This window comes from Gallinula chloropus, assembly GCF_964237585.1.
Source record: "Gallinula chloropus genome assembly, chromosome: 1".
Lineage (NCBI taxonomy): Eukaryota > Metazoa > Chordata > Aves > Gruiformes > Rallidae > Gallinula > Gallinula chloropus.
The window spans coordinates 150,478,282-150,502,610 of NC_140085.1; the positions used below are offsets into that span (position 1 = coordinate 150,478,282).

General features: G+C 46.4%; 2 protein-coding genes across 4 annotated transcripts in view; one reads left to right on the forward strand and one right to left on the reverse strand.

The window, feature by feature from the left end:
- Positions 1-2,707, forward strand: part of CARS2 (cysteinyl-tRNA synthetase 2, mitochondrial) — a gene marked incomplete at its 5' end in the record, with an annotated part of 42,125 nt that extends 39,418 nt beyond the window's left edge. Inside the window, one exon of the mRNA XM_084278607.1 lies at positions 2,537-2,707. Within this exon, the coding sequence (XP_084134733.1) occupies positions 2,537-2,611 (75 nt within the window). The 3' untranslated portion in view covers positions 2,612-2,707. The remainder of the gene's footprint in view (positions 1-2,536) is intronic.
- Positions 2,708-5,642: 2,935 nt separating this feature from the next.
- The window catches only part of NAXD (NAD(P)HX dehydratase), a 52,275-nt gene continuing 33,588 nt past the window's right edge, over positions 5,643-24,329 (reverse strand). For 2 of the 3 annotated variants that reach the window (XM_084268700.1, XM_084268698.1), the window contains 5 exons: positions 18,419-18,469; positions 18,234-18,338; positions 17,734-17,854; positions 8,464-8,584; positions 5,643-6,072 (listed from right to left, as the gene is read on the reverse strand). In XM_084268700.1, coding sequence (XP_084124826.1) covers positions 5,922-6,072; positions 8,464-8,584; positions 17,734-17,854; positions 18,234-18,338; positions 18,419-18,469 — 549 coding nt within the window. In that variant the 3' untranslated portion in view covers positions 5,643-5,921. Of the gene's footprint in view, positions 6,073-8,463; positions 8,585-17,733; positions 17,855-18,205; positions 18,339-18,418; positions 18,470-24,329 lie in introns of those variants that run through there. The other variant, XM_084268699.1, reaches the window with a different exon arrangement.

The following is a 24,329-nucleotide window of genomic DNA, read 5'->3' on the forward strand; positions in this document are numbered from 1 at the left end:
CTGAGCCTTCCATAGTCATAGAATCACATAATTGTTATGGTTGGAAAAGACTATTAAGATCATAGAGTCCAACCATTAACCAACACTGCCAAGTCCACCACTAAGCACCACATCCACACATCTGTTAAATCCCCTCAGGGATGGTGACTCCACCACTTCCCTGGGCAGCCTGGTCCAGAGCTCCACAGTCCTTTTGGTGAAGACATTTTCCCTCACACCCAATCTAAACCTCCCCTGGCACAACTTGAGGCCGTTTCCTCTTGTGCTGTCACTTGTTACTTGGGAGAAGAGCCAACACCCACCTGGCTACAACCTCTTTTCAGGTAGTTGTAGAGACTGATGAGGTCTCCTCTCAGCTGCCTCTTCTCAGGCTAAATAGCCCCAGGTCCTTCAGCTGCTCCTCACAAGACTCCAGCCCCTTCACCAGCCTGGTTGCCCTTCTCTGAACATGCTCCAGCCCCTCAATGTCCTTCTTGTAGTGAGGGGCCCAAAACCAAACACAACACTTGAGGTGCAGCCTCACCAGTGTTGAGTACAGGGGGAGAATCACTTCCCTAGTCCTGCTGCCCACACTGTTCATGATATCAGCCAGGCTGCTGTTGGCCACTTGGGCACACTGCTGGCTCATGTTCATCTGGCTGTTGACCAGCTCCCCCAGGCCCTTTTCCACTGAGCAGCTTTCCAGCCACACTTCCCCAAGGCTGTAGTGCTGCTTGGGGTTGTTGTGACCCAAGAGCAGGACTCAGCACTGAGCCTTGTTGAACCTCACACAGTCGGCCTTGGCCCATCAGTGCAGCCTGTGCAGGTCCCTCTGCAGAGCCATCCTGCCCTCCAGCAGGCTCCTTGCTTCTTTTTACCATGCATGAGGGAGTGACAGGAAACATCCTCTTTAATTGCCAGCACACTGTGCTGATACAAACTGGGGTGAGGGTCAAGGCACAGTGGGGGGTGAGCTGCAGCTGGGAGGGCAAAGGAAGACTGTGGGATGCTGGAGCACCTGCTTCCTTAACCTGTTTGTGCACAGCTAAATCCTTGCTCCATTTATCTGTTGAAGTTTGTAGATCCAAACACCTGCACGGAGACAGAGTCTTGGAGAAGACGACTCTCCTTTGATCTCTTTGGCAAAATGGCTGTGGCCACACCCTTTGGAAGATTTGTTTTGGGCTGTTTTTAAAGGGATTTACAGATGTTTAGTAACATCCTAGAAACTGGCCTTAGCCAAGATTCAGCCTGTTGCATTTATTTATTCATTTCTTAAACAGCCTGAAGCATGAGAGAGCTTGGCTCTCCTGCTTGCCCCAGAGTAGCTCGCCCCCGAAGATGAAACACACAGAGCACACAGCTGGAGCTGGACACCTGCTTTTTCCTTTCTGCTTGATGAGTGAGGTACCTGGAGGTGTGCTGCAGAGGGTGCCCAGCTCTTGCCTTCACCCATCCCAAAAGTCCTGTGCACCTGGTGATGCAGCTCTGCAGTTCCTCACGTGCGTTCCCACAGCTGACACGTGGCAGGACCAGACCCTGCCCTGAGTAGGGCTTTAACCACAGCCATGCTCAGCAAGTCTTCTTGGCTGGGTTGGCTGTTGCCAAAATTGCCACAGTAACACTGCACATAGCAGCTGGGTCCTGGGTGCCTCAGGAGCCACCCAAGAAGGTGATTTAACTTTCTCTCTTCTACCCAGCCTCTGATTTCCATGAAGCTGTAACATCACTCTTTAATTCACTTATGGACCTTGTAGAAGGGGTAACTTCTCCTTCAGCGGGTGAGGCTGTGAGTTCTTCTCAGATGCTGCTCAAGGCAGACGATGTTCTGCTGCTCTGATGTTCCAGAATGTGCAACAGACCCATTAAAACATCCGCTGCTCCTGTCACATCATCAGAGCGTGCTGTGCAGCTGTGCTGCCGGGTGCCACGCGGTGATTTGGGATTTGCCCATCAAAAGCAGTTTCCAGGTGAACATGCAGACCATTCCAGGTCGTATTCCTCCCTCTAGCAGAGGCAGAGCTCGGGTGACACTGTCCTATTTCAGTATTGGAATTTTTTGGTGTGTTCTCAGCCACTGTGGTCAGACAGCTGGGTCTGAGCAGCCAGAGATGCACTCACTCCAGCAGCATTCCGATACGGATCAGAGGACAGGCTGCTATCCCACAGTCCAGGAGGAGATCACAGGCACTGGGCAGCATGTTCTGCACCAGCTGTAGGAAGAGCTGTTCTCCCAGTACTCCAGCCATGGCAACATCAAGCCTGATTCCCTGAGTTTAACAGAAGTTACTCGCCTGAGAGGGGCCACGCGCAGCCTGTGCCGCTGAGCGGGCGTGTGAATCCTGCTGGGTTTTTCCTTCTTAACTGGGAAGAATCAGCTGCCTTTCTTCTACAGCTTCTGAGGATCAGAGGGTGGGATCCCAACCTCTTACCCACCCTGGGTAGCGGCTGTGCTCTGTGACACTTGGTTAAGAGCCCGTGTGCCCAACTCAGTGCAGAGGGGTGGTACCCATGTGAGTTGGGAGGCTGGGACTGACCCACTTCCTTCTTCTTGCAGGACAGAGCTGCCACTTCCACCTGGGAACTTCAAGAAGGAGGGCAAGTGGAGCAGCAGCCTGGGAAAAAAAGCTGATCCTTCAGCCTTGGACTTGGTTTATTTTTTTTAATTTCAGCTGCTTTGGCAACACTTGTAAATACTCAGATTTGCCAAATAAAGTCTCTGGACCAGAGTGGTGAGCAGAGATACACACGCCAGGTGAAGCTGGTGACCTGATGGCTGGGTAAATAAATACAGGCGTGGACATGGTGCAGGTGGTGGCAGCAGCTGTGCTGTTGGAATGCTGTCTCTGTATGCTCTGGGGCAGGAGCTGCCCCAGCTCCGTGCTCTGCCCTGGCCCTGCTGCCACTGAGAGTTTGCCGACAGCGAAGATGGAGGTGAGAACTGAGGCCCGTCCCTGAGGCTCTGCACACCTGATCTTGTGCCCACAGGTTTAAACAGCTCTTTCTCTTGGGCCCAGGGGAAGGTGATGCTTTTTAGCTTTGAAGTATTTCCTTGTAGTGGTGTTGCTGGTTTGGTGTGCCCTATGCCTTGAACCTCTCTAATGTCCTTCACCTGTAGCCCGTAACCTCTGTTAACACCCTACACCTGTACCCCCGAGGCTCAGTGTCTTTTCAGTTCACTTTTGTACAGGGTACATGGGTGTTTCCCAAGCACAGGGCATGCAGCACGTGTCTCCATCACTATGGGGAACAGTATGTTTAGTTACTCCCTATTCAGTTATTTGTCCCCTGCCAAATCTGTAACCTGCACTGATTTCAGGAGCAGTGTGGGGCAGTATTGGGGGAGGTTGGAGGATGTAAATTTATTTGCCATGTCTCCCCCTGCCCTGGCTGCTGGGGCTGGAGGTAGTTGGAGCAAGGCTGCCCTTATCCATGAGGCCACCACAACTCAAGTGGCCGAGTTTGTGTGGGACTTGTACTTAACTGCTGGCTTACCATCATCCAGTTCAGTTATGAACAGGTAACTACAATAAAAGGAGCTTCATTTGTGAATACAATTTGCAAACAGAACTACACTTCAAAAGGGTAAAGGCTTCCTTCTGTATCTCATGGGCGAGTAAAACCCGGAGCTGCTTTTCTGTTCCCTTGTGGGGTAGGTACCAGTGATGGGGAAGTGGGGGCTCCGCTAGCAATTTGGCTGATGCTTCTTTGATGCTGTCAGCATTTCACAGGTGCTGGCAGGGGTGATGGAGCCAGGATGCCAGGCAAGCAGGCAGAAGTGGGCAGAAGCGGTAGAAGTGTGGTCTGAGCACACCAAACAAATAACACACAATTAATTTGCTATAATTTTTATTTCCTACCAGAAGAAACTGCTACATTTCCAGAACGTTTCAAAATCGTAACAATTGGCATACAGTAGTGAGTAACAGTTACAACGTCTGTGTAGATGTAAAACCAAGGCGGCAGGTTGAAAGCTGTACTGAGCTCTGGTCAGCGACTGGCTTTGCCTCCAGCTGCCTTCCAGGTTCTACCACTGGTGTTCTAGGTGAAAGACCAAACATCCCAGTCTGAAGGAAAGCCAGTAGCTGTTTACAAATCAGGTTTGACTTTCTGATTTTATTTAAAGGGAGTCAGGCTTCTCCAGTAGTTGTAAGGGGAAGACCAGGAGTAGCTTTGCTTCCCCCCAAAGCTGTAGCCAGTTTACAAAACCTGCTTAAATTCAGTGCCAAAGCCCATCTCTTCAGAGCAGACGTTGCTCTAACCTAAAAAAGTCCGTGAACCCTCATAGACCAAAACACGCAAACATTTAAAAACCTACTGTAAAAATAGGCAACAACTGCTTTAAAAAGAAACCAAAAATGCATCAGGGGGTGAGGTAGTAGTCACAGTGCATCCAGAAATCCCAGCTGTAAGGGCTGAGGGGGGGAATACTCGGAGCAGCCTCTCTGATGGCAGGTGCTCGTGGCAGGCAGCCATTGCAAGGTATGGGAATGCCATCGGACTAGGAGGCGTGATGCAGGTTCCAGGCTGAAGCTAGTCACTGGGAAGGAGTGGCTGCAATAACTGCCTCATGTCTACTGCCATCACTAGCTGTGTCCCACGCTTGCTCCTGTGCTTCAGTGAGTACGTGCACTCGGAGCTCGCTTATGAGGTTTTGACCTCGTCTCTGTATCAGTTCAGCCCCTACAAGCTTTGAGCCAATTTCCACAAATTTAGGACATGATACTGTGCAAAATTCCACCAAGCCTTCTGTGTATGGCCCCTAACAGTAGAACCCTGTCTGTCTCGCTAAGGATGGAGCAAACCACCCCTGAGCCCAGGTGCTGCGCTTGGAGCTCAGCCACCGACCCCGTCTCTCTACTCCTGCATCTGATGTGCAGCATACAGCAGCCAGCACTCTGCTCTTGGCACTGAGGTGTGTGCCAGCATCTGCCTTTTGCCCCTTCAGCCCATGTTCCTGCTGGTTAAGAAAGAGTGAGCCACCTCTGTACCTGCACACCCATCTCCTCAGAGCTCTGACTCGGCAGTCGGAGCGTGAAAAGCACTTTGCTCCTCTGCACTCACCAAGAGTTTGGGCAGTTGGGTCAGGCAGCCCCAAGGCTCTTACCCTGCCTGGTCGCTCTCCAAATGATAATTCCACCAATTTCATCACAGCAAGTTCTAGGTGAGTCAGTGCCAGCTAAAGGACCAGAATTCCTCTTTACAGGTAAGCATCAGTTACTGTTTAACGCTGAGCTACCTCCAGGAGATTCTGAGATTGGGGAACCTTCCCAAAGGAAATAAAAGATGAAGACGTTGCAGGAAAGGGGGGAGAGGGGGGTGTCTTGTCAAAGTGAATGCTGCCTCTGGGACCGGGAATGGGAAAAGGCAACTCATTACATTCAAAATCTACAGCAGTTCTCATGCATTCCCTTTCCAAGGAGGCTGGATTCCCGCTTCTTCGTACACAAGCGCGGCAAAAAATGAAGTGCAGCGGCTAAATCTAGACGGAGGGTCTAAGAACGACAACATGACAAAACCTTGGTGCAATCCAAGAAATTCAGTTGAGCTGGTGGAAGAATTTTATCTTAAGTATCAAGTGCATTTGTTTTATTTATTAATTATTTTTTTTTGCTGCTCACACTTTAGTTATTGCTCAATAACTATCAAAAAGATCAGAGGAATACTTTCAGTTTAGTTTTATTATATTATAACAGATCTGCAACTACAGCTTATTTCAGCCAAAACATTTCTGTATTCCAAACTCTTAAAAAATATCTACATTAATCATATTTTTCTATTCTTAAAAATAAAATTAAAAAAAAGAAAAATTTCTACCTAGCATACCAATGCTGCTACAGCACTTGAAAGGGTGCGTTACTTAATGCAAATCCTACGGTAAATGTAATTACTCTCGCAGTCAGTCATTGTTCTTCCTTCCCTCCTCCTCTGCTGCTTTGGCTTCAGGTTTCAAAAAGTTTGCTAAAAGCTGTTCCAACTTCTGAAACCATGTCGGAGGCGGTCATTGAACGTCCGAATTTTTGGAAGGCTTGGTGGTTGGACTGCCTCGTGAGGGAGCACGCGCCGAATGCGGCCACTAGAAAGGGATTCTGACTACAAGGAAGAAAAAAACAAACCCAAACAAAGCATTAGAAACAAAACCTGAAAGCTCCTGTCGTTCCTGAGGTGGTGGACATAGTCTCTCTACCCCCAGCTGTTTGTCAGCATCGCTGGGAAGGCCTCTTGAGCAAGGACCTGTGTTTCTCAGACCCTCGCACCGCAGAGCCGTTGGCTGGTTTGGGGTTTGTGTTAATGAGCGGTTCCTGCGGTGCAGCACACGACTGAGTGAGAAACAACCCCAGGGCTGAGGGATGCAAAAGGAGAACCTGCTTAAAACGTGGGTGGGGTGGTGTTCCAGGTCTAGCTTTACCTATGCCAAGCTGCAGCCTTTCCTTCAGAGGAAGGCTGCAGTCTCACCTGGCTGCCTTTTTACTCCCACTCCCCCGGCACTCACTGGGTAACTCCGTTTGGCTTTGCAGGGCAGAGGCTGGGGAAGGACGTGGGGATGCGGCGAGGAGATGATTTTTAACAGGGTTGTAGTCGCTGCTCTAGGGCCTTCATTAGATCAGCTTAGCAAGGGGTAGGGGACAGCTGCAGAGATAACAGCACAGGCTTTCCCCACCAGTGCTAATGAGGATACCCAGCCCCAGGCCTCAAGCACTGCACCCACCCCCCCCCCCCACCCGCCCCCCCCCCAGAGGGCACCTGCCCCTCGGCCCTGCCACCTCCTGAGCACCTTCTCATGTCTGGGCCGCAGGACCTGTTTCTGCCACCTCAATAGCCCCACCAGGTAATTGCACAGCCAGCCCTGGGCTCAGCCATAGCTGCCCCAAGTCTCTGAGGCCCTACTGACTCCTGGGCCAAGTCAAGAGTTCTGTGAAGATCCCAGGTAAAGCAGAAGGCCAGTGTACCCAGGGCAGCTGTGAGCATCTTTTCCTGAGAACCACCACTTCATACACCCACCAGGTATCAGAGTGAGTACTTAAACCTTCCCGAGTCAGTCCTGGATGCCCAAATACTGCTCTGCAGCAAGAGCTGCGCACCAGCTCCTGGGCTCAAGACAGCTGAAGCACCTATTTGTAAGGTTACTGCACACCCAGTTCGATAGACACCATACTCCAAGGATCCTGCCTTCCTTGGCATCCCACCTGCTGACCAGGGGAATCCCATCTACTCTATACCATTAGCAGCTGGCACAACCTTAATGTTTCAAAATCCTGCTCTCTACAGGCCTGTTCTGAAACAATGGGGCCAGGCAGAAGCACAAAGGTCAGGCTGGACTGCCAGCAGCACGGGCTACAAGCTGCCCCGATTCACCAAACCCAAAAAGCTCCTCCTCTCCCAAGACACGCGAGGAAAACAGGATCGGCACAGCAGGTGCTTGAGAAGGGTCACCTTAACGCCACCACAGGAGACACAACATACTGCTGATGCCAATTACACTCCCCCACTTTCCCTTCAGCTATAAAATAAAGGAGTTTCTGAGCAAGCTGTTTGGAAAAGCCACAGGAGCCCAAGTTAGGAGAGCCTGAAAGCCACGTGTGGCCCTTGCTAATGTCTCCAATGATTGTAACACCACACAGAAATGAAGGCACCCCTTTAACGACCCAAAATCACTCCTTTCGTGGCAGCTGCCGTTTCAGATACACAAACAATCCTGGTTTCACTTTCCACTCTGGGTATGTCAGATTTCAGAAGCATGGTTCGACTGGTCCCTCATTCATCCTGGGGGGTGATGCACAGTGCTCTCCCAGTAACACCAGCCCAGCCCAGTCAACTCCCACGGTGTGCATCTGCACAGTGCATCCGTAAGGCTACAAAAGATCTCCCTTCCTTGAGCTTCAGTAGGTCAGTATGCCTACTGGGAAGCGGGACTGTTAGCCCCTCACTGCTTGTGCCAGGGGTCCTTTCAACTTTATGTATGGCAGTTGCCATCACAGAAGGATGACATCATTATATGGACTGAGTTGTCAGACAGGAATTGACGTAACTTAACAGAAGAGCCAAGAGCCAGCTGCTGGTGCTGCTTTATGTGCGACCAAACTAGACTACCCCTCAGCCTGCTTTGAAACTGTTCTATTTGCAAGTTTCAACTTACCTGCCCCACTGAATTACCTGGGTCTTGTGTAAGAGGATTCACCAAATTACAAAACCAAAGCTAAATAACACGAGGGGTTTTGTGTTCTAGAGATGTTCCTGCCAGTGACTGACACTTGCTCTTCATGCTTTCTGCCTTGAAAACACGTACCCCACACACATATATGGCCCTGGGACTCGATCCACGCCTCAAACTTGGGAGTTGTTAGGCTACTGAGAAGCCTTGTCTTCTTATGACTGTTAGGGAGACTGCTCTAGAACACCCTTATATTTTTGACAAGTGCTCAGACACCTTAGTCCCAATGACTTCATCTGGAGAATTAAGAAGTTATTAATCAATGTTCATACCCGTTGGTTTTCTCTGCTCCGGCGAGAAACGCCCAGTGCGCTAGGACTCCAAGGGAACCAGCAAGCAGGTCCCCCTGCCCGCCGCACCTCCGGCTGCTTCCTTCGTGGCTGCACACGAGCACTAGGGACAGACAAACCAAAAACAGTCATGTGCCTTTCTCCTTCCCTGTACAATGATGTGGCTGTAGCTGTGAGGGGTAGCCTCTGAGGCACGCAGAGATCAACAGGTGAAAGATGACCTGCAGGCAGCGGCGTATGCTGGAATACACTGCTCTTAACAGGAAATAAACCACTGCATTAAGGTTTAAGAAATGCTTTTCTCATTAATTGTTAGACCTTTACAAGTACCATCACACAACACACACGCTTTCTCTGCTTCACTCAGAAGATTCAGTCGCTAATGAGCTCAGTGATTCATGTGCAACGAGTCCAGTGATTCATGCAAACTGATGCTGCCAGGATGAGCCATCACCCCAAAGTGAACCAGGTCCCTCCACAGAGCCACTGCACAGACACAGCTCTCCAGAGCCTCTGATCTTTGGAGCCTCCGAACCGTAAACCGAGGTGGGTGTTACACAAATGAAAAATGGAAAGCAGAACTCCCATCTCCAGCCTCCTGCCATGCCCACCAGAAAGGTGTTTCACTGAAAAGGGCCTTTTCCATAGGTTTTGTAAGAACCACACACAAAGAGTGATCTCCCTCTCTGCCAGTGACACGGTGTCCTCGGCATCGGTGTGCGCTCCTGTCAGCAGTGTCACTGCGGGTAGGCTCTGTCAGGAGATCAGATGTTACCTTTCTATTTTAAATATACAAGGGACCTCGGTCAAACCCATCTCTCTGTCGAGCTTTAACTATGAAGAACATGCAAACAGCTCCACGAAATTTAACTCCTTTGTTCTCCACTCTCAACGAGCCCAAGCAGGGAGCCTGAAGGATATGTAAGACACACAAAAAGAAAACAGCTTCTATTCTGCTGCCTTCCTCTAAACTCTCTTGTGGGTATGTGCCTGTCCTTAGCTTTCCTTCTTGCTAGGCTCTGGGGAAAAAAAACCCAAACAAACAACAAAAAACCCCCACAACAACTCAGTAGTAGTTTATTTTCCTCTCCTAGGAGAATGGAGTAGCTGTCAGAATCACTGGTGGCCAAGTAGCAATACTCAGCATCTCTGGTCAGCTGCTGCAGAGCTACTCACATTCAGGACTATGCACACCATGGTTTGTGTGCTCCTGAGCATGCCAGGTGTAAAAGCAAAGTACAGAGCAAGATGTTGCTTGGACAACAGCTCTTACTTCAATTTTCTCAATTTGCCTGGGCTGGGTCTCTCCAAGGTCCATGAGCAGAGCAGCCCTGGGCACAGAGAGAGAACTATCCATATTTTTCACGGCAATTTTTCTCTCACAAAACAATGGAAAACTCTGGGCCTGACTGAAGGACTTGCAGGCAAACCTTCTCAGACAGCAAGGTGCAGAGAACTACTTAGCACATGCAAAGCCTTCCCTGTTCATTTGCAGGGCTCCTTTCTGCTCTTTGTCACCTGGTGCAGCGAAGAGCTGCACTTCCCATCCATTTGCTGGCGATGCCTCCAGCAGTAACTGCCGGGCTCCTCAGGCCAGGCAGTTGTGCCTTTCTGCTGCCACGGAGAGGGCAAAGATTCATTAGTCACCGTGAGCACAGCAGCCTTGCCAGCAGTTAATTTTCCCAATCGCTCTTCTCCCCTCCCCTTCCCCCACCCCTCTCTCCCAAATTAAGATTCCGGATGTGTCTCCTGGGGGGGAGCAGAAGTTAATGTCAAATTTCACAAGCGCCCGATGCGCTTCCGAGGGAGCGGCGTGGAAAAGCTGCGCCCTCCCTTTCAGGTGGCACAGCTTATTTTATGCTTTATTTTAAACAGAGTGCTTTGGAGAAATTACCTCTAATTCTGCTACTTTGAAGATGGTATCTCACAGGATTTTCACTTTGAGGGCTTGAACTCCTGGCAGGAGGCAGGATGGAAATCCTCTGTTCAAAAGCTTTGGGGCCTTCTGACTGACAGCTGAGCACAAGCCCCTGCTTATTAGCTGTATGTCACCATCTGCCACCATTCTCTAGCCCCACAACCTTCCAGTCAGTTTTGAGCTGTACAGGAAGAGCGAGATCTCCTCAAACTAGGCCAATTACAATACCCCACTACAACAAAAAAAGAGAAGAAAGAGGCCTTTGGTTTGTGGTTTTTAAAAAAACCTAAGTCTCACATACGTGCGGGCTACCTCAGGGGCAACAACAAAAGCAAACCTTTGTACTCTGCACAGAGACGCTGCCAAACAAATCCACACAACAGCGTGAGGAGGCAGAACTACGGGACATTCACTTGAAGGGGGGAAGGTGTAACGCCCGAGCAGCTCTTGAGCAGGGCCTCAGTTCCTCAAAGAACATTTCAAAACAGAAGGAGGATGATGAACGTGGCAACAGGTGCCAGGAAAAGGAATGAAAACCCCCTCTGAGGTACAGTCACGGTTATGAGCTTTTAAAGTAGAAGCAGGAATCCCACGTGGGCATACTGCCAAATCGACACAGGACAAGTTCTTCCTGATGCTTTTCCCTGCCTTCTCCTGGAAAAACAAAAATAAAACTGCTGTCTTCCCGCTCCCCCGGCTCAACATCCCCCACTAAACATCCGTGACCCGCAGTGGAGGCAGCTCAAGCAGCTCTTTATGGACCACAGGGTGACATCCTGACATGCTGCGCTGAGCAGTGACAACCGGCGGCACACGTTACACGACCTCGATTAGATGGACATGAGCAAAGAGCCAGCGATGGTGCTGGGAGGGAGGGCAGTGCTGTCCCCCAGAGGGACACAGAACGATGCATTTACACCAGGATGAAGTATTTTTTGGTCCATTGCTCAGTAAGGCTAAGCCACCTTCAACTAGGGATGAATGTGTGTACATCAGAAAGCCCAGGAAACGCGGTGCTTGGAACAGCTGGGGAGCCCAAGAGGACGGGATGCTGGACAACAGGGAAAACTGAAGTCACCACGACATGTTGACACTGAAAGGCAGCAACTGGGGCTGCTTAAGGTCAACTAGTCTGACACTAGTTCAAATCAAAATAATGGAGAGGTACAGCTACAGTTCAACTGACAGACCTTAAGAGATAGAAACACATGACTACTGCTGGTCAAGCTGGCTGCTGGGTGTCTTGTTCTGGTTTTTAATAGGTCCAGGCAACCAAATCTCATGTCTGCATTTCACAGGGTGATGAGTCAAAAAAAATCCCCCACTCCTCAGTATAACTGACAGTCTTTTAATGAAAATTATTTATGCTAAATAACTTTCTGGACAAAACACACCCCAGAACAAAAATCAGCTCCTGAGCACTTTACTCACGGAGCACACATATACTAACCTAAGAAAAGGCTAGGTGAAATAAAAATATTACTGTTGAAGAAACAGCTGTATGGCAAGGAGATCTGCCAGAGTCAGAACAACCACAGCCCTATTCAACAGTTTCAACATAATCTCAGTGATTAAGCAACACAGCAGCAAATCCAACACGCCCCTCGCATACACTCACCCGGATTTGCTCCTTACCTAAGTCCATGGAAACAATTTGTACTGAACTGGGAGTGCAACAGAAACAACAAAAAAATGAAGGTTGTCATACAGACAGAATATTGGAAAGTGTGAATTCAAGAGTTTTAGGTTCCACACAATTTAAAGTTCTACCCCAGACTTCCTGAGTAACTGTGGCCAAATCTTTTAGCAGCTCTATGTTTAATGCATTTCAGGCAACAAAATAAGTTACCCTCTCTCCCTTTTCGGCACTCCTTGAAGATGAGATAAACATTAGCATTTGGGGAAGCATCTGGATCACGGGGTCATGCTTAACTATACCACTGCCAGCAAGTTTTAAGCTAAAAGAACTCCCAGCCCAACTCTGCTGGCAGATCAAAGCCCAGAAGCATGACCCGTTTATGAGTATTGTATGCTTAATTTAAACCCCCCAGGCTGTTATGTAACTGAAAATAGCTCGCTCTCTTTGAAGGGAAAAAAAAAACCCTACCCAGAATTTAGTACTTTTGCAGAGATCAAGCACTAGGAGTTAGGTGGGAAGCACCAGTTTAGATATGGCTGTGAACAGGCAGCCCTACTTAGGACACGTTACAGTTAGAAAACCAAAGGCTCGTGCAGTATAAAAAATAATCCATGTGTGTTCTTGGCTCCTGATATTCACAGCAGTGAAACCCCCCCACAGAACAGGGATCAATGTTTGCTGTTTCTGTTCAGGACACAGAATGTGAATCACGGGCTAGCTGAGGCCTGACCAGGCCGAAGAGCCTCCGTGAAGCATCCCACTTCCTGAGGGTGCATGCCAAAAGACAGCCTGGAGATGAAGATTTAGTACTTGGACCTCAGATGTCCTCAACAAGTTCTCTGCACTTGTTTTCCTCCTGCAAGGCAGGAGCATTACACTTACCCTGAGGTGCTCAGGGACCCGTGCGCGAAAGGTACCACCACTCCTATTTCTGATGTGATCCAAGCGGATTAGATCAGCAAACACCAGCTACCCCACAGGACAGCAAATAGTCTTGTTTAATTAAAAGGTTTAAGATTCCAATTTTCCACGCAAAATAACGTAGTTATCCAGGATCATTCTGCTCCCCCAAATGCCAGACTCGGGTTTAGCTCACTGTCAGACTTGGGTAAAGTCTTTTACATCTCTGACCTGGCAGATGTTCATGCTAGTAAGATATTTGTCTTTTTCCTTTTGCAAGTTACTTCACAGCAGTACACAGCTGGAGATTGTGGACTCCCAGAAACGTGTCCCAGACTGCAGACGGACAGGGAAACTGGTATTAAAGCCTTGGGCTGGAGAAACCACTCAACTGATGTGGAAAATGTAAGTTGGCTTTTATATAAAGGGTGCTTATACTTTTATATTCCCTAATCACGCTTTTAAAACTTAGATAGGTCCTTGAGTGTGAGACAGCAGGCAACTTAAGTTAAAAGAAAACAATCCAAATTGTACATTACTTTTCTGGGAGAGGTGCAAGAACTGGGGGATGGATGGGATGGCAGATGAGCAATGCTGGGGAGACAGCGGGTTGGGCTGAGTGTGCAATGGAGAGGACAGAGGCACAGCAGACAGGAACCATGACCATGTTTTGCTCATTCTGCAGAAGCAGGACTGGAGACAAAGCTACTGTCTCCCAGTTAAGATCTGGGCAAGACTTGCCAGGCAGCTGGACACTGTAAGAGCTTTTAGCTAAGTGAGCTAGGGACTGACAAGCACAGAATAGCTTCCTTTCTGGATGTACCGGGAACGAATGGCAGAAATCCCAAGTACTGCTTGGGGATTTCTGTCAAGAGCTGGCTTTTTACCCCATGTTCAGTACTCAACAATCCCTCTCAGGTGCTTCTTTGCTTCACTTGACCATAACTGCAGCTGGGCAAATGGAGAGGAACTATGCTTGGCTACTGGCTCCAGCTAAAAGTGGTCACAGGCAGCATCGGGCTGGTTACCTCGAAACTCTGCCTTTTACAAGGGGGGACAAACATGGATATTAGAGAAAGTTGAGAAAAAAACCCTCATTATAAAAAAAACCCTCATTATAACATTTAAAAACAAAGATCCAAATCCTCTACTTCAAGGACCTAACCAAATTTTAAACATGTTAGGAACTAAGACCGGTATAACCACACTTTATTACTGACCAGTTCTCCAAAGAGTAATAGAAAGAAAACCTCAGAGAGCTGTGCCATAGTGAATAAAAGCTGACTTACCTTTTACCCACAGGCTGAGTACTCATTCCTACCCTGGTCAGTGATGGCACTGATATCACCTACCAAGAGCATGGTGAAGCTCATCTTTGTAGAGCAGGGAATCAACAACTGTAGACCAAGCTATAATGTGAAATTGCAAAAGGAAAGAGAAAAAGAGTATATAAAACTTACTTTAAAATCTTGTCCATTACGTTTACAGGGCAGTTGGCAGCTCATAACTGAAATGGGGTCAAATTTTAGGGAAAAAAATCTCCTATATAGTGTATGACTGCTACTGATTTCAGAGAGGCCCTGGACATGATTCAGAGCTGATTTTAAGGCCGTTAAGAAACCACTTGCATCATCTAATCTGATCTGTGAAAACAAACATCAGAGGTGTCCAGGTACTTCAGAGTTTGGGACTCTGATTATCAAACTTGTAGGTATGTTAGTCTCATAACCGATTTCTTTCTTTGTAATAAAATCTGCCCTTTAATCTGAATTTATTAACATTTGGCTTCTATTCTGAATTAATGGTGCCTATCTGCTTGCACTACAGAGCTATCTGCTGACAGCTACCCTTCACCAACACCTGCAGCTCCATCCCACTCACTCTCAAATCACCTGACAACCTTTCTTGTCATCAGCCACCAGAAGCAAACTGGCTACTGCATTTCCTACAGGCTCACAAACAGTGTTGTGAAAATAACCATCACAACCACCCTAAGCTATAAAGCATCCACCAAGCCAAAATCCTGCATCCTCAGAAAGCCTCCCTTCCCCAACAGCCAACCACAGAGCACTAAAGCTACACTGTTAAGTTTGTGATGTCTCCTTTTCCCAGAGAGCACTGAGATGTCTCCTTTCCTCAGACTCTCCCCCTGAAAGTGAGTGTGCAGTGTATCCCCAAAGGAGACAGTTTACAAGCAATGTATGGAAACACTGTATCAGTGTGCCAAGCACATGAGCTCCAAGTGGGAAATGCCTGAAAACAGGTACAGATTAAGCACTAGAAACAGGTGATGACATGAAAAATAAAAGGCAAGAGGAGTTCACAGATCTTTTTGTAATGTTTCACTGTGCTCAGAGGACACTGGCCTGAGCCAGCCATGGGTTTCCCTCACACTGGAATCATCATGGATGTTGTCTCAGCTGAAAAAAAGTAACATCAGACAAAAATAAACAGGCAGGTGAAAAAGGCAGAAGAGCAAAAACCCTGGGAGAGAATTCAAGGTCAGTGATGTGACAGCATGTTCTGTGTCGTGGCACAGTGCAGACAGTGGAATCTCCTTTCTCAGTGCAGTGCTGCATTTGAGAAGCCTTTAGAAAACTGACCAACAGTAACTCAAAGAAAGTTCTTGTTAAAAGGAAGCTGAAGTGTATAGTTTCTGCAAAGTTCTAAGGAACCTTATTGGAGGCAACAGAAACCCTAAACCCAGTGTTTATAACACACATTATAACCTATGTTAAACCTGACAACTGCTTCTTACAGCTCCGCAGAGCTGCCTACAATGTCTGCCATCCAGGGGAGAGAAAGCATCAGTGACGGAAGAGAGGTAAGAACAGGAAAGCAGCCTACAGCTGGACATCAAACAACTGCTATAAAGGCAAAGAGAAATGCTTTTCCTTCAAATCAAAAAGCCACTTAACTAGGAGAAAAAAAAATACCAGAGCCCAACAAAAAACAAGGTGGGGAAAAAAAGCTAAACCCAATGAGAGTTCCAAACAACATCCACTAAACTTCTGCCACACCTGAACATTCAACACTGAAAGGGGAGTTTCAGTTGTTTCCTGGTTTTACGAATCCTCAGTGACAACAGACAACGGAGTGTCCCCTCTCTCCAGCAGTAGTGGGTGCAGACTTGTTTCAAGAGAAACAGCTCAGAAGGAGAACAGAGGTAGGCTAGGTAAGGTGCTTGATCTATAAAGTGTTCACCCAGTTTTCCTGACATTCATTAAAAAAGCAAGAAACCTGCATAAAAAGAGTACAGTTGACAGAAAAACAGAGGAAGAAGATACACTACAGTGCTCTAAAACTCTCAGTGGCATAAAATGGTGCCAGGGTATTTCATCCTCTGACAGAGTTCACCCTCCCTTAAGCCTGGCCTGACATCCAAGGTTACAAAGGAAGTCTGCTATGGGTGCAACCATGACAGCAGGCTTCATGCAGGGCAACCTGGGTACCACATGACCACACCACAGTCCTTTGTGACATTGACCTTATCACTCCTACAGCTACCTGAAAGGAGGTTGTAGATATGTGGGCAATGGTCTCTTCAGCCAGGTGACAGGAGTCAGGACAAGGGGAAACGGCACAGAGCTGTGCCAGGGCAGGGTCAGATTAGATGTCAGGAAAAGGTTCTTCACTGAAAGAGTTGTCAGGGCCTGGAACAGGCTGCCCAGGGAGGGGGCTGAGTCACCATCCCTGGATGTGTTTAGAAGACGGGTAGATGAGGTACTTAGGGATATGGTTTAGCACAGGATGGGAATGGTTGGACTTGATGATCTTAAAGGTCTTTTCCAGCCTTGTGATTCTGTGATAGGTGTAACTATATTGCTTCCAGATCCCAGTGTGTTTCACAGCCTGCTGCAGTACCTGCACTAACGGGGGCATGGGGGAGGTGGATCTGCACAAACCAGTTGGTTTGCCACACCTGTTTCTCTCTTTTACAAGACTCCTGTGGCTCCTAATAATGAAAAATTGTCTGTATATACAAACTGGTTACGAAGCAGCATAAACATTTATCAGAGATTAGCATTTCAAGCAATTAGAGGCAGAGCTGCTGCTTGTTATGTATGTGAAGTAAGACCACAGTGTCAAAATGCAATGAGGGCACTCATGAAGTAATTTCATACTGATCACAGTCAACGATCAGTATAAACACATCCAACAGGCAGCTTATTAAATACACTGTAACCATATTAGTAGGTGAACATTTTTAAAATGGCAATCTAGAGTTAATTTGGGATTTTTGTGGGTTTTCCTTGATTTTGTTTTGGTTTAAATTGTTGGGGCTGAAATACAACTCAAAATATGCACATGCTAATCTAGAGCCCCACGGTGGGCAGTATCAAGGAACTGAGTAGCTCGTGAACCTCAAGATGTCTTCATTTTTCTCACTCACACACACCCCAATATATGGTGAAACAAGAAGAGCATTCTGCATTAATGTAGCAATGACACCTGCACTTATATAGACCGTGTCAAATAAGGATTTTAAAACAGTTCACAAAGATTACAAATCAATTTCTCAATACCTGTGTAATGTAAAACATAAGTTATAGCCATTTCAGTGAGAAATAAAACCAGCAACTTTTTTTTCAGCAAAGAAATGAAGCTGCATTCTTCAAACATCCTTCTACACAAAGCATCTGAAGGTGACCTGCAAAGACAGACATCCCTCCCCTTCAATCTTCAGGGGAATACAGTCAACCAAATACTACACAGTCCAACCACTGGACTATGACTGAAAGTGAATGAAACAACAAAAAAAATCACACAGCTGAAAGCAAAAGGCTTCACTTACCTTTCTCTCCATCTGAAATAAGATCTCTTTCTCCCTTTTGAACAACTGTCAAATTCCCCATGGCTTGGCTGAGTCTTAATACACATCCATGATGATCACTACTGTCTACGGGGTCTCTAAGCTACAACAAAGAATTCCATACACAGTACATATTTTACTACTAGAACAACATACTCTAGCACATGCTACTTCAGCGTTACATATGGGGGAAGGGAGAAGAAAGAATGAACAGCAGCAGCATCAGTCTTTCCAAGTATTTTTTCCAATACCCTCTGCAGTGACAAAAAATGCATAAGGAAAGGTCTTCTTTAAAAAAGGGCTCTAATTAAGAATATGCATTGTTGTGATGACTATCTCATGGAATAAAACCCCAGTGAATGCTTCTTATGCATATAAGAAACAGCCCATAGTGTTTAAGCCAGTGTTAAGATATTTATAGACAAAAAAAAAAAAAGACTGAACTTGCACGTACTTAAACATCAAAAAGGAAAACAGCTCACCATGGCTTCATACAGTCTACTAAACTCCATGTAGTTTGGAGTAAGAATAGCTCGCTGGTAGCCTTGAATAAGAGAAGGCTGCTGGGAAATGAGCCACAGGCCATCCTGCAAAAACCAGGAAGAAGAACGTTTACTGAAGGGATTCCTGAACATCAAACCACTGACTGAATCAAGAAAATACTCACGGCATCGATGATGATCGGGATTCCTTTCACTTTTGCTTTTTCTATAATACCCTGCAAAAGATGCAGATAGCTTTAAGATGCTTGCTAATGTAAACCTCATAAGATCCAAAACAAATCTGTGCAATAAACCTGATCACAAGTTATTTTTCCAAAGTAAGGTAGAAAGAAACCAGGTTAGTTATATTCTGCAAGCTAAGGTAAGACACTCTTCTATCAACTGGTGATTTAACAGTTGCATCGTTCTCTCCCTAGTTCAAGTACAAGCCGGGTCAGCAGGGTTTCTGTAGCTGGTGCCTTGGTGGTGATACCCAAACAAGGAGGCAACCTCACCCACCCTCCCTGCTTTAGGAGGCATGTAAGGCCAACTAAATCATCCAAAGTAAACATTACATTTTAAAAAATAGAGAACAAAATCCAAATGAGTATTGCCAAGATTGAAATGCATCAATAATGAGCGTAACAGCCATTGTTGTTGCTTTTCTGATGAGAGCCCCACTGCGGTGTTTGAGTTTACATACACACATCCCAACATGAGCAGTATGTAGGACATGTTCACAGAATCACAAGGTTGGAAAAGACCTTTAAGGTCATCAAGTCCAACCATTCCCATCCTAAGCTAAACCATATCCCTAAGTACCTCATCTACCCGTCTTCTAAACACATCCAGGGAAGGTGACTCAACCCCCTCCCTGGGCAGCCTGTTCCAGGCCCCGACAACTCTTTCAGTGAAGAACCTTTTCCTGACATCTAATCTGACCCTGCCCTGGCACAGCTCTGTGCCATTTCCCCTTGTCCTGTCTCCTGTCACCTGGCTGAAGAGACCATCGCCCACCTCTCTACAACCTCCCTTCAGGCAGTTGTAGGTGGTGATAAGGTCTCCCCTCAGCCTCTTCTGCTCCAGGCTAAACGTCCCCAGCTCCCTCAGCCGCTCCTCATGGGATTTGCCCTCCAACCCCTTCACCAGCCTGGTTGCTCTTCTCTGGACTCGATCCAGGACCTTGATGTCCTTCTTATGGTGGGGAGCCCAGAACTGCACACAGCACTTGAGGTGCAGCCTCACCAATGCCAAGTACAGGGGCACAATCACCTCCCTAGACCTACTGGCCACACTGGTTTTGATACAAGCCAGGATGCCATTGGCCTTCCTGGCCAATGTTGTTTCACTCATGGTCCTGGAGGTTTTATACTTTCAAAGCAAAACCACGGTGGCCCAGCCAAGAGACCTTCTGCAAAAGGGGCGTTCAGCAAGTAGCATGTACCAGCAGGCTGCCTGCCCTCCATCTCTCTCTCCTGACTGAGCAGCAGCAACAAGTGATGCTCCAGCTTCTTTAATGAGCAATGGCTGACAGTCAAATTTTCCCAGTGCTGCTCATTACCAGCTTGCCTTTGAAGCTGGAGAGTTTATCTTTCTCCTGCATAAGATAACAGAGGATGGTATCTATCCAAAAGTCTAATTACTTTTGAACGTTATTAAGCTCTTCAGAGTAGCTATCACTCAGCACCGAGCTCCACAGGTTAGCCAGACACGAGGTAAGGAATCGGGAAGCAGTTTTTAATTAGTGTTCAGGGTACTGACTGTACCTCTGATCTTGTGTGGTGGTCAAAATAAGTACCACCCACTTCCCTTTCTGTAAATTATTAATTATGGCATACACACATCCTCACTAACTCATTCATGCACTGAAAACCAGAGAGTCTTACTTTCAAAGAGTTAAAGAAATTTATGAGAGTCATGTCTTTATTCATTAATGTTAATCTGCACAGATGTGCACAGCTGTTTTCCTTCACAGAAACTGTACTCTTTTGCCCCTGCTATGTTAAGGTTATTAACAATTATGTTTAATTTTATTCACTTGGTTATAATAAAATAAGGCTGTGGATCTAACAACCAGGTTTATGGATTTTTTTCCTGTTTAAATGAGTGTCATACATCTGCAAGTCCAAGTATTTTTGAACCATACTAAGCTCTTCTGACTAGACATCACATGGCACTGAGCCCAACAGGTCAGCAAGATATTATGTAGGAAAGCATACAGATCACCCTTCCCCAGTTTTTGAAGATACAAATACCATTTACTGCAACCCCTTTTTCTATTTGGTTTTAATTAGAATATTTTTGTACATTAGCAACTTCACCAAACTCCTTCAGTACGCTTAAAATTATTACTGCTTCACTTCCCACCAATATGAATCACCAGCCTATTCTAATATGTCAACTTTAGTAAGTAAGAAACTTCAGTAACTTTCATGACACTTCATTTTTTCAAACCAAAAAAAATTTCCCTAACAACTTCCATTTGGGGAAAGTCTGAAGGGAGACACCAGATCTCAGAAGTCCTTACCCTTTCAAACTGTTTTCTCACATTCATTATAAGCAATCCAGGGAACTGATTTTGCCAAAATCCTGTTCCCAAAAGAGCTATGGTTTCGCTCTTGCTGCTACTGTTGGGTCCCTTATCATGTTTCCTCCTAACTGCCATCGCAGATCCTGGTTAGAGTTTCTATTTTTGTCTATATACCCACCTAACAACAAGCTAAATCAAGAATCCCGAGGACCCACTGTCCACCAAAAGAATGTAAATATAAGAAAAAAAGATCCGTGGAACTCACAAAGCATGAAATATACATACAGGTAGAGAGCTTCTGGCAGGACAGGTCACTGGTACACTCCATTTCTTCCTAACACCATTTTGAGCTCCTACCTCTCTAGCACATCCTCCAGAATCCTGAGACATTCGACCTCTGCTCCGATGAGGAATTTCATCTGGCTAAGTAAAATCTACTGGCCAAACAGCTTTTATTGAGTACCAAGTCTCTGAGGTATCAGTCTCTAACATACTGAATATAGTTTGCTTTTTCTTTCTCTCCTTATAAAACAATCAATCAGGGCACACAAAGTCTTTCATTTTATTAAAAAACCCTCCTTTTTTATTTAAAAGAAAACATAAATCCACAAAAAAACAACCAAACAAAAAATCACCCTAATTATTTTCCTTTCCTCTTCATTCCTTAAACCCAGACAGAAACTGCTTGGAGATGAACAAGGAAACTTAAGAGAGGAAGTTCTGGGGAAGGAACAGGTAATCTGACAACTGTAATAAAGCCATAATGGAGATAAGAGAACCCCCATAAGGCAACCACATGTTTGAAGGACACAACACTCATTGGAGAACCTCCGTTTCCTATTGATCGTGGACAGGACCCATCTCACCTACTGCCATTTAAAGGTCAAAAGGCTCACTGCTGGAGTGAAACTCATTCCATGCTGCTTAGACACTGCATTTAGGATGGGATGAATCACCAACAGACATACCTGTCTCTCCTTGGCTATCACAGAAGGAGCAGAGGTATTTTACTGCTTTATTTTTAGACAACAAGAGTTAGATGAGATGAAGTCCACTTTTAAACACTCTTACTGTAGATACTTTATAAAAAATATTTGGGTAAGAGGTGTTTACAGCAGTAACAGCAACATCCTCTATGCAGGGTATTTTTGTTCCTTGAAACAAAAGCAATTTTTCAGCTGGATCTGTCCGTCTACAGTTACAGAATCACAAGGTTGGAAAAGACCTTTAAGATCATCAAGTCCAGCCGTTCCCATCCTGTGCTAAACCATATCCCTAAGTACCTCATCTACCCCCTTTTTAAACACAACCAGGGATGGTGACTCAACCACCTCCCTGGGCAGCCTGTTCCAGGCAATGGTTGGCATGGTCTTTCATGGTTTAATACTTCCAGCATACAGAAGAACCTTCACTGTTAATTGCACAATTAATACAGCTCCAACTAACTATAGTTTTGGACCAAAACCTATTTAACAGTTTCTGACAGGACTCTACATATGAGCAGGAGGCCTCTGTCCAGTTAGAACACTGATGATTAAAAGTACTAAGAAATGTTATTAAGACAAGACCTGAACTCCAAACTCCAGTCACACAAGTAAACAGCAAAACATACAAGTATCAATGATAAAACCAAGACAGTGCCCTGTCCCTTCAAACAAATTTTGGAGATTCTATCTCTGAGATATCCCAGGGGATTATCTCTCTGTGTACAAAATGTATTATACTACATCAACACTGGTTCAACTTGGGGCACACCAAGGCAGGGGCACTTCCTTTACTTGATTCCTAAGCACTTGGGAACATCCAGAAATGAATTACTGGACTCACAGGGCAATTGGCACTAGTCACAAAGCAGAGAGGACAATGAGGAGAGACAAACAGGCTGCTGCCATCCAATCCCACGACCTACAGCCACACTGGTTGAACCCTTCCTCTGTAATATCACAGCCAGACCCAAATTTCAGTTTCCTACAGCCTTGGGGAAGTGTGGCTGGAAAAGGACCTGGGGTTGTTAGTTAACAGCCAGATGAACATGAGCCAGCAGTGTGCCCAGGTGGCCAAGAAGGCCAACAGCAGCCTGGCTGGTATCATGAACAGTCTGGCCAGTAGGACCAGGGAAGTAATGGTTCCGCTCTACTCAGCACTGATGAGGCTGTACCTCGCATGCTGTGTCCAGTTTTGGGCCCCTCACTACAAGAAGGACATTGAGGGGCTGGAGCAGGTCCAGAGAAGGGCAACAAAACTGTGAAAGGGGCCAATGAACAAGTCTTGTGAGGAGCAGCTAAAGGAACTGGGGCTGTTTAGCCTGAGAAGAGGCAGCTGAGAGGAGACCTTATCCCTCTCTACAACTACCTGAAAGAAGGTTGTAGCCAGGTGGGTGTTGGCTCTTCTCCCAAGTAACAAGTGACAACACAAGAGGAAACGGCCTCAAGTTGTGCCAGGGGAGGTTTAGATTGTGTGTGAGGGAAAATGTCTTCACCAGAAGGGCTGTGGAGCTCTGGACCAGGCTGCCCAGGGAAGTGGTGGAGTCACCATCCCTGAGGGGATTTAACAGATGTGTGGATGTGGTGCTTAGGGACATGGCTTAGTGGTGAACTTGGCAGTTGGTTAATGGTTGGAACCTGATGACCTTAAAGGTCTTTTCCGCTGAAACGATTCTATGATTCTACCTTTCATGTAGAGACCCCTAATAATGGGGGTTTAGGCAGTCTCTTGCTAAGGATATTCTGCTTTGCATCAGTTGGCTGAATACTTGGCAGGGCTCTGAAACAGCAATTCTATGGACCACAACATTTGGATGAGAAAACAAAACAGGGTTCAGGCCCACTGTGACTACAATCAGTGCTGATGAATCGTATCACAAGCCTGCAGGACTCGTGCTTAGATCAAACCCATGCAAAGAGTTTCGTCTTCCAGTAATTCAAGACCGAAGTTTAAGTTGCTGCCATACTTAATCCAAAGAGGGAACCACCAGGGATTCACACATCCCATGTAGGTGCTGTATGGGCCAATCTCCCACACAGTTATTTGTTGGCAGCACCAAATACTTGACATTTAGGAATGCCCAAAATAATATTTCAGTGATTGCAATCTTGGGTGGGGGTGTTTGGGGGGAGGAGAGACAGAGGGGGTAAAATTAACCTAAATCTACTCCCACTTTCCTCTTGAAATACACAATTTTCTGAAAAAATTTTGTTCTGTAACTGGGTATCTAGGACTTCTATGAAACTCAGGGAGACCTGACAAATAAGCCGTGTCATGGCAGAAAACAGTGCTCTGTACAGGTACAGGTAGCCCTTTATTGTAATTCTGAAAGCCTATGAAGTATGGACAAAGAATTTGTGTGTTTTAATTAATTCTTTGATTATCATAGAAGCTATTCCTGGAAATGCAATGCATTAATTTCAGTAGAAATCTCTGTTCTCTGTCCCAGCTTTCAGATGGGAATTCTAAAGTACTTCCCAAGACCAAATTCAGATCGTGGTGGTGGTGGTGGTGTTCTTTAAAATAAAAAAAAAGAGCAACAACAAAATGCAAAAACCAAAACCCACTGAAACCAGAACAAC